This window comes from Taeniopygia guttata, chromosome 22 (assembly GCF_048771995.1).
Source record: "Taeniopygia guttata chromosome 22, bTaeGut7.mat, whole genome shotgun sequence".
Classification (NCBI taxonomy): domain Eukaryota; kingdom Metazoa; phylum Chordata; class Aves; order Passeriformes; family Estrildidae; genus Taeniopygia; species Taeniopygia guttata.
This window is the reverse complement of record NC_133047.1, coordinates 489866-505869: the sequence shown is the minus strand read 5'-3', so window position 1 is coordinate 505869 and position 16004 is coordinate 489866. Positions and strand designations below refer to the sequence as shown.

At 52.1% G+C, this 16004-nt stretch overlaps 1 protein-coding gene across 2 annotated transcripts in view; it reads right to left on the bottom strand.

Moving 5' to 3' along the window:
• ZMAT4 (zinc finger matrin-type 4) overlaps positions 1-11665 on the bottom strand; it is a 46224-nt gene extending 34559 nt beyond the window's left edge. Inside the window, exon 1 of one of the 2 annotated variants that reach the window (XM_072917611.1) lies at positions 11426-11665. In XM_072917611.1, coding sequence (XP_072773712.1) covers positions 11426-11650 — 225 coding nt within the window. In that variant the 5' untranslated portion in view covers positions 11651-11665. The remainder of the gene's footprint in view (positions 1-11425) is intronic. The other variant, XM_030289757.4, reaches the window with a different exon arrangement.
• Positions 11666-16004: the final 4339 nt, after the last annotated feature.

Genomic DNA, 16004 nt, shown 5'->3' with positions numbered 1-16004 from the left:
ATGCACGAACTGCATGAACATGCAGAGAAATGAATGTCCCTCTCCACCAGGCAGGCTTTAAAGCTGCCACAGTCCCCAGGGTGGCACCGCCTGGTCCTGCACACAGACCTCAGGGAAGGGCCAGGTGTTCCCCTGGGGATCTGCCCAGGATCCCCATTACATGCAAGAACCAAACTACAAAGGCGGTGCAGAGATGCCACAGCAAGGCTGGGTGATGGCTTCTCTGCAGAGCTGCAAGGGCTCCCCTCTGCAGCACGAGGCAGGCTCGGGACATGCAACCCTGAAAAAGAACACAGCTTTGTGCTGTGGGTGCCCAGACTAAAGCCAGCACTCCCTCCTCTCCAGAAAAGCTCCCTTTCCCATTTCTGTCTCGTCTCAGATACACTTTGCATTACCCTTCTGCGGGTTAATCCAAGCAGTGATTTATTAACATCTTCTGCCTTCAAGTGTGATAAAGGGAGTTCATAAGCAATTAATATTTATGTATTTCTAATCACTTAATACCACTGTGACTCTCTCCCTGCCCACACATGTCTAACTACTCCAGGACTGACCAGCCCTCAGCTGATCTCGCCTCACAGCACGGAAGGGAGGGCTTTCTCTGCCACCAGCCATCAGCATGTCCTCAGCTGTGAGGGACAACATTCAAGGGTAGCCACAGGTGCTGAGCAGGGTGGGACATGTCCCTGAACACTCTCAGAGACTTTTCTTGTTGAGAATGGAAGAGCTAACACGGGGTTCATAACTTGTCATCAGGACTCAAACTGTCTCGCTGACCAGAAGCGCTTGGTCTGCAAATTGAGGTATAACTATCTGAAACTCCTAGTGTCCTCTTCCTCAGGTGGGGACATGAGGGACCTCTCCCAAAAATGACAATGGCTTTGTGTCTTTCAGTGGGGTTATTATGGCCTCCTGTGCCACACTCCAGGCCAAGTCCCCTCCCTGCTCCAGATCCATGGCCTGTGCACAGTCAGCTCAGCATCTCCAGGAACAGCTCTCTGCGTCACGGGAGACCTCGTCTGCAGGACCTTGTGCCACGTGGCTGCAATTCTTCTCAGCAGTTTCAGTGACTGTAACAGCTCAATGAAAAATCAATTTCATCAGACTGACACCAGGTTTTGGCAATGTCCAGAAAGGTGCTAACTAAGCTGCACTAAATTTTAGAGGCTAGCAACCCACAGCTGACATCAGAGACACATGCAAAGCCAAATTCCTTCCTAAGGAAATGCTTGCACCAGTTGAATCTCTCCAGGTGGGGTCATGTGCTAAATGTGTCCTTCTCACACAGGAGAGTGGTGGAAGTGCCCTGGAATTCCTGTACACATTCATTTTTTCTATTGCCCAATCGAGGACAAGGAGTGCCACAGGAAACACAGAGTTCAGCAACTTGGTTTTCTCCAGTCAAGACGAGAGGTGGTCTCTTATCTGATTTACTCTTGAAGGCCTATAATCACTTTTTCCAAAATGAACAGCCTCCGAAATCTCCACACCAGAGCACATTCGTGAGCATGTGCATGAATGCCTAATGCAAACAACAAGCCAAAAATTAAATGTCCTGATTTTCATGTTATGAATTATTTGTGGCTTTTGCTGCTGTCACTCTCTCATGGATTAACATCTCGTGTAACACCTCCTGTTTTTGTCTGTTGTTTAATTTGTCTTGCAATAAAAAGAAAAAAAGCCTTTACTAATAATTAATGTGCTTTGAGCAACTCTGTAACTGCACTTACATGGAGGCATGTGAAGAAATGCAAAACTGCCTTTTGAAGTGCCTGATTTCCCAGCACAACAAGACAATGGCTGAGCCTGTTCCATGAGTGCAATTCTCCTCCTGCTTTTACTGCCTTGAGACAGTCTGGGTGCTGGAGGCCACAGCAGCCAGGAGAAGGGCTGGGATGGGGCAGCCCGGGGCAGTTCTGTGCTGCTGGCTCTCTCTGGCAGCCACAGACAGGACAGGTCAGGACAGCCCATCCCATGGTGATGACAGGACTCTGCAGCCCACCTGAGCTGGTGCAACAGCCCAAATTCACAGCCACGGGATCTGCAGCCTCAGCCTGTACCAGCAGCTGAATTTCCTTTCTGTCCCTCCACAGTCCCAGAGAGGCAGAGCAGGGCAATGTAACAGAGCCCAGATAACCCTAGAGGTGTCCCAGAGGTCATGGGAGTGTGTCCCTACCCACCAAGAGCTCCAGAGGCTGTGTCTGCTATTTTCAGTTTTTCTCATTCTCCTGCCAAACCAAAGACGTTCTACGTCCCTCCAGCTGTGCTGAACATCTGCCATCTCTACCATGCTTCACCTTCCCTGCAGTTCTTGTTTGGTTTGGGGTTTATCCAAATTCCCTCCATTCCCTAAATCTTCTACAGAGTCAATTCGCTTCACTTCTGCACGGAGCCCTTGATTCATTTGGACACGCTCTATTGGAGCCTTGAAAATCAGAACAAGATTGTGTGTGGCACGAGCTGGGGAGCAGGAGAGATCCTGCACGTGGCTGCTGCATGTGTTAGAACAGAGAGAGGTTGTGGAAAACAACGGGGGGGGGGGGGCAGAGCCTCAGGGCAGATGAGGCTCAACCTCAGCACCCCAATTGCCCCACTTCACGTGATTTACCCCAGTGTAAGCAGGCAAGTTGCTAATTTGCTGGGGTTGACTTCTTGATAGAAGTGCCCAAGGGGGCCAGGCTGGAAGGGCCTTGAAGAAACCTGGGCTAGTGGAAGGTGTCCCTGACCACAGAGGGGAATTGGAACAAGGTGATTTTTAAGGTCTTTTCTAACCCAAACCATTCTGGGATTCTGTGTTTGCCAGCACTAAGAAAAGGACAGTCACACAACAACAGTGCCCTCTCAATGGACGGAGATGGTGCTTTTGGAAAGAGCGTCTCAGCTTTCATGCTGCTATGGGGAGGAAATTGCCAGGGATGGCTCACTGAATTCCCAAGACTCATGAGCTCTGGGCTAGGGGAAAAGCTGCCATATGTTCCCATCTCCTCACCTAATCATCAAGGTACCACTTATATAAACTGAACCAAGCAAGAAAACAGCCTGATGAACACATCAGGCGAAGCAGTGTTCTGTGGCAGAGGGAAGCCCAGAGAGACAGGCAATAACCTGCAGGCAGAACAACAGCAGGGCCACGTCTCCAGGTGTGCTCTGCAGCCCCCACCTACGCCACACCGGCAGCACAGCACCCGCCTGAGCAGTGGAGCAGAAGCAGGAGACTCGAGCCTATGCATGGCACTAAAACCCAGCTGGTGACTGTTTGACCAACTGCCTGTTTGAAGTGGGAACAAAAGGCAAGCAACAGAAATTACAGGCACACAGAAGCAGAGAGCAAAGGACAGATCTGGGCGTGCAGTGGAGACAAGCCCTCCATGCCCCAAAGTGCCTCAGGGAACATGAGGGAAGGCCACTGCCAAGTTTAGAGGGAGCCATGCTGCAATTCTGTGAATAACATCATTCCTTCCCTACAAATGCAAGTATCCTATTAAGCACATGAATTTTTCTAATTATTCACACTACATCATGTAGCAGGGTTTAATTGCAAACGTGCTGATTTGAATAAAAGTACATTTAAAAAAAAATAGATTGATATATTGTGACTGTTTTAATACAGTTTGTAGGAACTCAAGGGAGAGCTATCAGATTTTGTGCCGCAGGGTATCGACTCTGTGTCCTGCACACTTCAAGGACGGGGCTCTGTCACTCACTGCAGCACGGCCAGGTGGCACAGCTCAACCCTTAGCAGTGGGGACAGCCCAGAAACCTCCTGAAATAAGCATTAAACAGACCTGTGCAGGCTTTGCAGAGACTACACTTGAGACAGAGGGGCTGCCGGAGTCAGAGGCAGAGGAGAGGGATTAGCCTGCATTAGGATGGCTAGCAAAAATGGGACCTTGACCCAGGTCCCACCTTCCTGCAGGAATGGGCTCCCCTTGACGCAGCCTGGGAAGATGCCTGGTCAGGCACAGCCGGGTCTGGAACCCAGCCGGGTCTGGAACCCCGGGACCTGCTGCTGCTGGCCTCCACATTCCAGGGCTCTCCCCTCTCTTGCTCCCAGCTTTCTGTGGCTCTCGGTGCCCCCAGCCGCGGGCAGGGCTGTGCAGCCCCCGGGCCCAGGCTCCCAGGGCCCTGCTGGGCATCCCGGGGCACAGAGCAGCGCCTGGCGGGCACCGGAGCCAGGGTTACCTTACCATGTGATGCTCACGGCTGCCATGGAAACGGTGGTTTCTCACAAAAAGCCACATAAATAGTCTCGGCACTCACTGAGCGTGGGCGCAGCCAGGCTGGGGCATCCCGGTAGCCGGGTCACTGCTGCCCGGCCAGGCCCCACACACCAGGGCCCCACACAGCCCTGCAGTCCCTGCCACAAACACACCTGCATTTTCGGATGAGCGGGACCTACTTCTTCCACTGGCTCCCTAATAACACACAAAATGGCAGGAAGCGAGGCAAGCCGAATCCCAGGCCGGCAGCCCGCTGCCTCTGGTGCTTTGCATAATCAGGGCTTGTCAGTCCCCATCAGCTTCAGCTCAGAAACCCAAGAGGAAAAGCCATGTAAGGTGGCAACAGACTTAGAAGAAGCCTCCAGAGAACAAATCTGTCCGTCGCTGATGGGGGATTATTTTAATTCTGAATCCCTGATAAAAGCCTGCATGCTTGCCTGACTGGCTAAGCTAAAGCACCTCTTCCCAAAACCACGATCAGGCCCAGCAGCACCAACCCCAGACCAATTCACTGTCGCTGCCGACAGCACTAACTGCTCCCTGCCCAGCAGATGTTAACCAAGTTAGAGACAGCAGAAGCAGAGATGCTCCAGGTTATCCCTGAGTTTTCAGCCGCAGTGGAGCAGGTGGGCTGAGCTCCTCTCCACTCCCTAGGATGGCTCCTCTCCCACCCCGTGTGCCAGCCAGAGATGACTCACCGACTGCCACCCGGTGAGGATTTACAGGAGATCGGGTGCCACCAAGGCAGCTGAGCAACTCCAGCCAGGAACCCTCCCTGCCTGCGATGACTGATGGACTCTGCTCCCTTCAGCCACAGCAGAGCTTCTTGTCATCAAAGAAATTATTTAGAAACAAGATACCAGGAATGCAAATCTTTCCAGAGTCCCCCAGCTAGCACAGAGCAGCTAAACCTCTGGCCTCATTAAACTGCACATCCAAATTCCACATCCTCTAAATGGTATCGACAGATTTCATTAAACTCCTTCTTATTATCATGTAATCTGTCAATTAGCTTTGTGAGCACCAGCAAACAAGGAGCTTTATCTTAAGTAAAACATAAAACATTTATACATCCTTCCTACAGCACTTTACCTTTGCCCATCTTTGATTTAAAAAAAGAAGAAACAAACCCCTCCTTTTGTCTGCATTTGTTTTCTTCTAAAAAGCAGGAGCATCTCCCACTCTCAGCCACACTAAGCAGAAGCATACTGGACTTTTTTTATGTCAGACCTGTCTTCCTTAGGCTTGGGAGCAATCTCAGCAAGCCACTTGGATAACTCGTGTTTCATTTTCTCCTCTGGAAAAAACCATTCTGTCCCTTACCAACAGATTAGCAATGAGAAATGGTTCATCAATGCCCACTGCAGTGCCAGCCAAAGGGTCTCCAGAAACGCAAATTGCTCTATTTTTGTGAGAAATTAAACTGCCACTGCAGAAGGGCTGGAGCTGGGCACACACTGGGGTAGGCACTGGCTGCTCCTTTCAAAGACCAGCTCTGACTCATAGGTTTGGAAAGGTCTCCCTTTTCTGCATAGTCTGGGGACTCCAATTCTACAGTATTTATTAGGCATCCCCTGTGGTACTCAGAAGCAACAGAAAGGCATTAAAACAAGTTAATGTGTTCCATATACCATCAGTTTTCCAAGTGGAGTTTGTAGGTTATCCTGCACCCGTGGCTGTCAGCCTTACAGTCTGGCTAGGAGGGAAAAGGGCTCAAAAATGCTCCTTATATGTTCTGCAAAGCCAAAAACATCCCAGCTGCTTTGTAATGTCCTGTCTAACCCACTGTCAGAGCAGAACACTATGAACTGGCTCCTCACATCCCTGTGTCTTCACTACCCTGTTCCCAGATGTGGGGATCTGCTGGGACCGCCAGCCTGTGCCTCTGAGAGCAGGCAAGGAAAGTGCAGTAAAGGTCTCTGATAATTAAACAGAGAAAATAATGGGTACCCACACTCTATGTGACTCCTGCCCCCGCCAGACTACCATGAACTACAGCTGCGTGCTTGAAAATTAACGGATTAATTATTACTACAGTTAGTAGTATTGTGAATCATCTCTGGTGGCAGGAAATAATATTGTCATAAACTTGTCTAATTGCTCAGTATTTCCAAATGAGCAGTTGAATCTACAGTTATCATCTTGATGCTTTCACCAGTGACACTGTAGGATGGAAAACACAGAATTGATTAATTAGTCCTCATTTTAAGTCAAACTAAACTCTGGCTTCCCTCCGCCACGTGCTGTCACTGAAGCCAAGACTGAAGCTCGGAGGTGGCAAGCACAGACGTGTCCTGAGATCCAGGGTTAGAGCTGAGAGAGGAAACTGCCAGCCTGAGCACCCTGCTCACACAGCGAGGCCACAACAGCTTCTGCCTCTAATACAATCGGCTCACGTGTGCTTATAGTATATCAAATAATAGAGGGGCTAGCACAGCATTCTGCACAACAGCAGGTTTAACCAACTAATTTATGGTTTCAAATGCTGGGGGAGTTCAATTCCATCCCTTTCCTGGGGGGTTCTGACAAGCCACTCTAGGTGCTGCAGATCCAGCACTCCAAACTTTTCCCATTTTCTCACTGAATTTTGAAACCAGAGCATGTCTCACCTTCACAGCTCACTGCTGGGTGTCATGTCTCTGGCTGCATCCTTCAAGACAGCTTTAAATACCAATATCTCACTTCACCACCAGGTCCACCCACTGTTTTTAAGTAGCTGGATCAAATTTAGGAGGAGTTTTGAGTTCACAGCGTAGTTCCCCATGTCTCCTCGTGGTTCATGTCACTTTCTGAGACCTCTGGGTGCAGCTCCACCACACCCAGCTCACGGGCAGTGGGGACCTTGCTCAGGTGCCCTTTGCGACACACACAAATAACATGTATGTGATATATAAGTAGATCAAAGCAGCAGGCAAGTGACACCTCTAGGGCCTCAAGTGCTGAGGATGATAAACTGGAGAGGTTTATTTATACTCTCCCACCTTCAGGGTTTGTTTCACCAACAAAGATGCATTGGCAAAAAGCAGGTCTAAGCTTAACTATACCTTCTACACCATTTCCCCTTAAACAAGGCAAAGTAAATATACTTCTGCTTCAGAATTAAGAGCAGCAATATTCCTCTCCGCTGTTGCTTTCTAAATGAAGCTCCTGAAAACCCTTTTTGAAGCTTCCCAAATTCATTTCCAGACCCGCTCCCCGCTGTGCTCAGGAGAAATGGATTAAACAAGCCTTTTGAAGAACAGATGCCCATAAGCTGCTCTGAGGACAGCTCAGCTCAGCTTTTCCTGTGTCTCCTGGAAGCAGGACACACACCAAAACTCCCAGGACCAAACCTGCATGTGCAGGCAAAATGCTGCCATTGGGTGAGCGCTGCACCCGAGGCCTGAGTCCCAGGTAGCCAGAGCTGGCAAAGTCACCTGGGACCCTGACAGCACAATAAAGGCCTAAAACCTGTCAAGCACTGCACAACAGGCAAGTTTTGATATTGCAAATATTCCTCTCCAGCCATTTCTAGTTAATGAAACAGAGCAAACTGTCGAGAAAAATGGGAACATTACAGTAAAAACAACAACAAATTAAACTCTAATGCAATTAGAGAGTAATTAGGGATCTATCCTCTGGGAGCATTTTGGAACTCTGGGTCTTTCTCAAAATCTGATCCCTCTGCAACTTTATTCCTTTCTAGTTAATAAGGAAGAAGTGAGTGGCATGGCTCCCCCTGGTTCCCTGCAAAAAGCCATCTTCTGCTCTGCAGGAGCAGGAGGTGCTGGCAGGTAAAGCATTCACACTCCGGGCTGAGGAAAATGCAGGTGTCAGCAGAACAGGGTGCAAAGGGAGAACAGAAACCACTGCCTGCACCTCCTGCAAGGTGACCAGAAGCACAAAGACCCAAACACTCTGGTGTACGAGCCAGGCTGAGCAGGCACAAGCTGACAGCAGAGCATAGCCACTCCAGAAAACCCTTTGTTTTCCTGCACACAACTCTGATACAAATTTTTCTGGGCTGCAGATTGTATTTAACACCTCTCGACTTTTTAAGTGTACTCACAAATGTACTCCTCTATACACCTTAACTAAACCTCTCAAGTTTGCTGCAGGACAGAGCAGGGCAGCCTTTGGCACAGGGAGCCCTTAGCACCCAGAGGTGCCCCAAAGCGGCACACTGCCTGGCCTGCCTCCCTGACACCCCGGAGAGCAGGGGATGTGGAGGGTGGTACCAACGAGGCATCCAGGAAATCACAGGAGAACTGAAGAGGCAAGGATGCACTGTCCCATTCAGCCATATCTCCACCCAGGCTCATCTTCACGGTGCCCGAGGGTTACAGCAAAGCCTGGTGCTGTTATACCTTCCTCTGGGGCATGCAGACACAGTGAATAATCTCTTCAGAGGGTGAGGTGGTAGGGCATGAAGAAAAGCTTTCCCTCCAGCCCCTGAGGCTGCTGCTATTCCTGCATTTCACAGCTCCAGTACTTCTCAGCAAGGGGTGTTTTTCATGCTTTGAAAGGAGTAATAAAGCTGGGTCCTGCCATATGTCCTGCTACCTGCCCAGATGTCAGGGAGATAACCCCCTCTGCGTTCAGCAGAGGAAGGTATCTGTGCAAGGAAGGGAGGTGGGAACCTTGACCTTCATTCGTTTCTGTACCTAAATCTGCCCTTGGGACACCCAGAGCCCTATTCTGGCCTAGAAATTGGCCCAGTTCTGATCTCTCAAACCAGTTCTGGATCTCAAGTCACACCTCTTTCCTTGGGAGCTTAACCCAGATAAAGGGAGAACCCCAGATTCCAAAGTGCCCGGGGCAGCAGTGCAAGGACCGGCCCAGACCAGCCCCAGGACGCCACAGCCATTTCCAAGATGGTTTGAAGAGCCCCACCTCATCGTGAAAGAACACCTTGCAATGGAAAAGGGCATGATTAGAGACTCACAGTCTCAAAAATATACCAACATTTGGTCAAAAGTTGCTTCTTGCAAAGGAATAATTCTCAGCAAACGCCCACTATTGTTTTCTGCCCTTAACCACTGGCACAAGGGCTGTCTGTTGGGGGGCTTGGGGATCTTTCCTCCCTCCCTGCAGGGAGGCATTACAAATCCACCATCAGACCAGACATCAGCATTCCCAGGTAAATCCCCAGCAAAGGGGGAGAGGTGGTGCAGGAGCCATAAATCCCCAGAGGGAGGAAGCCAGCTGCTCACTGTGAGCAAGGTGCTCAGTCAGCAAGGACCAACTGGCTGCATCAATTCCTCTGCAAACTGGAAGCAGAAAATAAAACAAATCCAGGCAAATATCAGCAAAACAACTCCTTACACAGACACTTTTCAAGTGGGGGCAGTCAGCAATGCTGCCAATAGCTGGGAAAGCCTCTCAGGGTGCAGCACACCTGGAAAAGTGAAAGGCAGCAGCACCGCACCTCCTGTGTGCTGTCCAGGGCAGGAGAGGGCAGAAAAGCCCAAGGAGGAAGGCTGGACGCAGAAGAAAAGTTAAGACCGAGCAACTCAGAGGCAAGGGAAATTACTTCTGAAACACCCCAGCCAGCCAGGCACATGCAGAACCATGGTGCAATGTATGGACAAGGATCAATTATTTGGAGAGACTCGGAAGTGATAAGGAATGGTCAGATAAAATCAATTGTGAGGACTGGAAATCACCTTAAATTTTGAAACTGTCCCACCACAGAATGTAGCCTGCCAGCAGGATCCTCCCAAGGAACAGAGATGCAGGAGGTGCTGGTACAGGGACACTTGCATCAGGAGGTTTATAACCTACAGGTCTACACCATGCTGAGAGTAATAAAGGATTCTCAATCTCCTGCTTCTGATAAAATCAGGGGGAAAGACCCATTTGTACTCTAGAAAGCGCCTGTGCTGCCCCTCCTTCCTGTCCTTTCCTATAGTATATGAGTCACTGAACCTTTAGCAAAACACCTCTTATTGTTTATCAGGTCCCTGCTACTCCCTGCCCCACAGCACAGTGCAGTGTCAGGCAATGCTCCAGGTCACTATCCCCTTCCTGTGGAATGAGGAGGAACCCAAAGCTGAAGCTCCTCTGCCCAGCATCCCCGCTTCTGAGCTGCTTCTGCCCAAGAGCATCCCCCTGCTCATCCCTCCCCTTCTGGGGCTGGTGGCTGTGCTTTGCAGAGGGACCGCACGTGCAAGAGCAAACAGCACAGCCTCACGCAGAAAATGCAAACTGACGGTTTTTAACTCAACGCTCTGCAAATATTCTTCTACACCAAATACCACACGCTCAGGCCGCTTCAGCATCACGGGAGCTTAAAAGGAGTGTGTGGCTGTACCAAGGACAGTAACCCAAGCATGATTTAGCGTCAGGAACTAGGGGAGCACTGCCCAAGCCCGATGTCACTAACTTGAGGTATACGAACCGCTAGCAATCCTGGCAGCTCAGGGGTCAGTTCCCACAGCCCGAACCAGGTGTAATTTCGCTGGCGCTGTGTCAGGGACAGCTCTGGCTGGGCTCCGACCTCCGGACGCCCCCGGTGCAACACGTGGGGCCAGGCAGCCCCACGGCCCTCCCGGACCGATGCCCAGCGCTGTCCCCAGGGACGGCGGCCCCAGCGGCCTCCCCGCAACCGCGCTTCTGCTCTCCAAGCCCTGATGGCTCAGGAAGTTCTCCGAACTTCCCACATAACGCAGAGAACAGGCTTGTTTTCCTGCACCTACAGACATCCACGCTCGCATCGCAACAGTCCCGGGGGCTCCCGGTCCCCGCCGGGCCATGGGGCCGCCGGAGCAGCGCCCATCCCGGCAGAGCGCCCCGAGCTGCACCACGCACCAGCCCCGGGTCCTGCCCCGGGGTCCCGCACCCACAGGCCTGGCTGCTGCCGCCCGCCGCTCACAGGTGGATGCAGCATTCTCTAAAAACTCCGCCGGGAAAACACCCCGGGGCTTGGCGCGGCTCTGCACCGCTCGCAGGGCGCCCGCCGGGCACCGCCGCGGGTGCGGGCGGCACGGGGGCAGCGCCGCCCGCTCCCAGACGGGTCGAACCCGCATCCCGGCTCCATCCGCAACAGCGCGGGCATCGCCAGAACCGCCCCGGCAGTCAGTCCCAGCCGGTACCGGAACACCTCCCAGCGCCCGCACCGGCACCGCTATTAACAGAGTCCGGTTCTTCCGCAAACTTTCCTGCAACTCCCATCAACAGATCCCCGCAGCCACCCCCGCGCGAGCCGGCGGGTCGGTGCCCGGTACCTTCGGGTCCGGCCGGTGCCTCCGGGGGCGATGGCCAGCGACTCCAGGGCCGGTGCCTCGGGCGCGGCGGGGCCGCTCCAGCCGGGGCCGGCGCCACTGCCCCGGGTCCGGGGCCGCCGCAGCCGCAGCTCCAGCTGCCGCCGCTCCGCCGAGCCCAGGCCGAGTGCGGCGGGGGGCGGCGGGCGGGGCCGGGCCGGGGCCGCGGCTCCTCCCCGGCAGCGCCATTGGCTCCGCCGCGCTCCGCAGGGCCGCCCGCCCCGGCCTCAGCCCCGGCCCCGCGGCTCCGGGCGCGGCGCTGCCGTCCGCTCTGCCGCCAGCCGGGCAGGGGTCTGGCACGGGCAGAGTGCGACAGAACGCGAGGAAACGTCTTTGAACGGAAAGAAGGGAGATTTGAAGCAGAGGTGTGAAGCGATTCCTCCCTGTGAGGATGGGGAGGCCCTTGGCACAGGGTGCCCAGAGAACCTGTGGCTGCCCCTGGATCCCTGGAGGTGTTAAAGCATAGCCTAGCTGGGACTTAGAACAATCTGCTCTAGCGGAAGGTGTCCCTGCCCATGCCAGGGGGTTGGAACTGGATGGTCTCTGCTGTCCCTTCCAACCCAAGTCATTCTGTGAGTCGGTAGTTTTCCCCACTGTGAAAATAGAAGGATGTGCTTGTTTGATTTGCAGGGCCTGTGAAGGGTATCACAGTCACCAGGGAGAGCATACTTCCAGACTCTTACCTCTGCAGATGACACATTCATTTTAATACCCTGGATTTATGGAGCGAGCATGCCTGGCACTGCAGGCGCCCACCACACACTGCACGCAGGGACAGTGGGAGGCAAGCTCCTGCACGGGCAGGAACGGCTCCCTCAACACAGCAGCTGGAGGAGAGCAAATGCCAAAGGGAACCGGACGGGTTGTTTCCAGTCAAAGGTTGGTCACGGCCCCAGGGGAGGCAGCAGGCACTGAGCAAGTGCCCCAGGCCAGGGTCAGAGCAGAGGAACAAGGCACGGACCAGAGCAAGGCAGTAAACAGGGCTAGGAGAAATCGAGGGGATGCAGACACCTGCAAACTACATGATGGGAAAACTATCCCTAATACAGCACGAGGCACACATGCCTGGGAGTCTGTGATGCAAAGTCAGGCTCAAACCAAGCTCTCTCTCCACTCTGAAATCCAGTAATGCCTGAATCTGGAAAGAAGATGGATTTCCCTTATCTTTGTGCATGCTATCCCCAGGCAAAGCCACTTCAGGATGCAGACTGACAGTCCTAGAAGCCCGGGCTGTAGGTGAGCACAGCCCATGCACCATTCCTCTGCCTATGCACACCTGCAGTGGCAATGCCATCTTGCTGCCCTCCTTTCTGCCTACAGCAGAGAGGAGGGTGAAGACTAGCTGGTATCAGAGAGGCTTTCTGTCCCAGCTCTGCTGAATTGGCAGGTGCCTCATTTGGCAGCAGATGAGGTAAGAAGAGGGGGATGTGATGGAGCAGAGAGACATTGTACCCAAAAGCCCGTCCTTCCAGGTGTAAGGCTGTGCAAACAGCCAGGTCAAAGGCAGTTAATCTGACTCTGCTCCACCTCCCTCAGTCCCCATAATATCCCTCAGCAGGGATGAGGTTGTTTGGTCTCCACAGGGGAGGGGAGATCGTTTAAAGGCTTTGCAGCTCAAGGCAGTTGGTGGTCACACCCTAGAGGAGCTGTGGCATACTTGTCTTGCATGTCAAGATATGGTAGGGCTCCTTTGTGCCTTTACTTCCAAAGCCAGGTGAAACTAAGCTTGCATCATTCCCCTCCTGAACATTTGGCTAATCTGGGTGGTTACATGCCTCCCCCTTTTCTCACCCAACTGCTCTGCTGTCCAGGTGTCAGCTTTGCCAGGGTTTGACAAAAATGCTGCACCTTCAGCAATCCGTGTTTCTGGGAAGCAGACGTGGCACACATCAGAGCCATGGCAGAATAGGCCTGGGGCCCGTGAGAGCTCTGCAGGCACCCACAGCCCAGCCAGAGCTGAGGGGCACTAACGGGTTGTTGTCAGGGCCCCCAAGAGCTGAGTCTGTGTAGTTTAATTTGTTTCTAATTAATATACTTTGCAGCCTCAAGGATTCTGTGTGTGCAATGCAGCAGGCTGAGCCATCCCACTGTCCTTTTGCTACCTGGGGCCTCACCTCAGTGGTGAAATAGACTTTAAATCACTCTCTATTACACAAACATTAGAAAGAAAATACTTCACCAGCAGATTTTCCATTTCCAGCTTAATCTGCTTGACAGCAGTTTTGCAAACTGTCTGAGCTTCATGATCCTGCTTGGCTCTTTGGCTGTAAAAAATAAGTGTTAAGGAGCATTTAAGCCATGCAACTAAACCTCCAAAATTGACACAAACTCTTTAGAGATGCCACCTGAAGTCTCAGATACTTCAGTGCTAAGAAGGGCAGATCAGACAATATTTGCAATGATGCAGCTACCATTCAGGGAAGAGCTGGTTCTTAAATCCTTTTCTCACATTTTTTGGGAGGGATTGTGTAATTCCCAGGAGCATCCCATGCTCACTAGCAAAAAATGGCAGCATAGGCACAAGAAATGTGGTAAATAATGTTGAAAACTCAGCTTTTGCTCTATCCCAGAGCCCTGCAGGTCTCAGGAATATATTTCCTGGCCCTGAGCTGGGCTAACTTTGGAACACAAAACACATCAAAACAAGGAGCTGTAAAGCAGCAGCTGTGATTGATTAATCACAGTAGTGAAGCTGAAGGGTTTGATCATTTCCATAAGCTCTTTAAAATCTTGTTCTTCAAAGAAGGAGAGGTTACCACAGACATGGAAGAAAGCAGATCACAAACTGGAGCTGATTCCTTCCTGGAAAGGCTCTGGACCTGCTGTGTGCCCAGCTCCTGTGTACACTCACAGCTCAGTGCCTGCACATCAGAGCCCACCAAAGGACACTGCAAAACCTGCCCAAGCACATCAGCACCAGGACAGGGAGCAGGTCACCTTGCTTGACAGAGGGGGATTGCTGCAAGCAGCTGCATCTTGCACTTTAAAAATCTACTTTCTATCTCATTCCAGTAAAACAACTGACATGTGGTGTGCCACATACTCCAGGGGACATTGTTCTAGGCCTTCCCCTGGAACAATCCGACGTCAGCCTGTGGATTCAGAGTGAATTCTGAGGAGAGGAGAAATGATGCTTCACTGTGTGATGCAGCAACATCTGGTGTTCCTGATGGCATTTTTATTTCCCTTCCTCCCTTGTGCTCTCCAGGTTCCATTTCCTGCACTCTCAGGCATGGGAAAATGAAGAGGAGAGGAAATCATAGGCACGGGCACAGTTACTTGCCCACTGTTTATCAGAGAGACATTCTTGCAGCAAACCCTACCTGAACGGGCACCTTATTTCCACTGCAACGTGGGACAAACAGAGCAGCTACTGGTGCAAGTGGGTAGATAAAAGCTACCTCCAGGTCTGTGCCATTCCTTTCCCAAATCCAGTTCCTGTTTCCATTAAGAGCAGAGATGGCAGATTGATGCAGAGCACAAAGCAGCACTGGTGCTGGGCACAGCAGCTCCTGGGTTTATCTGGAAGAAGGAGACAGAGGCTTGAGAAAACATCACATCAGAGTTCTCAAAACCTGTGGCTGAGCACATGTGTGGCTGCCCAGGTGTGATACAGCAAGGAGCCCACGGAGCTGCTGGCAGGAGTCCTCACTCAGCCTGGGCAGTCCCTGTTCCTCTGCGACAGCCACCTCGCAGAGCCTCTCCTGCAGCACGATGCACTTTGCACTTCTCCTTTCCTGACGTTCAGCGGTGAAATCAGAGCAGGCAGCAGCAGGTTCTTTGCAAAACAAAGTTTTCTGAGCATGTTTGAAACCTGTGCCTCTTCACCGAGGTTTGTGGCTCCTGCTGCTTGGAACAACCTGAAGGAGGGACTGACCCTGGCTCCAAGCATTGCTAAATATGCCCACAGGATGTCTCTAGATAAGTTACTTTGATTTCTTCAGCTCATCCCCAACTGCAGTTTTTAATCCTCGGGATAACAAAAGGCTGATGATCCGCAGCCACCTCCCAGGATCTCAGGCTCTGGCAAAGAAACGCTAGCTCTCTGCTAGAATTGCAGCACCCAGGGAGTTTGAACAAAGAGCCCCAGGCAGTCCCAGTCTGAAACACTGGGAACAATGCCATCATTCCCAGAGAGGGGAAGATGTTTGGAAATGCAATTTCCGAGGTCACCTTTTATGATCCAGGCACACCACAGAGCCTGAGTGCTCCTTCTGACAGCCAAAGCCAGCGCTGGGACTCCCCGCAATGCCGGAACAGCGGGTGCCACATTTCCAACAGGTCCTCTCCCCCTCCCCGTGCCCCACCGAGGCGAGCAGCTGCCCACCAGGCCTCTCTCAGAGGGATTTCAGTCTCGTTCCTGAGGAGACCAAGGCTTGGTCCACTAATCTCAGAGGCTAAAATAATTTTATGCTTTCTTTGAGAAACCGTTCCAGCAAAGCCTGGAAGATGCAGCGAGCCCAGACAGAAACATATTTCCCTTGTGGTTATGCTGCTGCCTGCCTGCCAGCACACAGACAGGCTATTTGTGCCTCACTAGGCA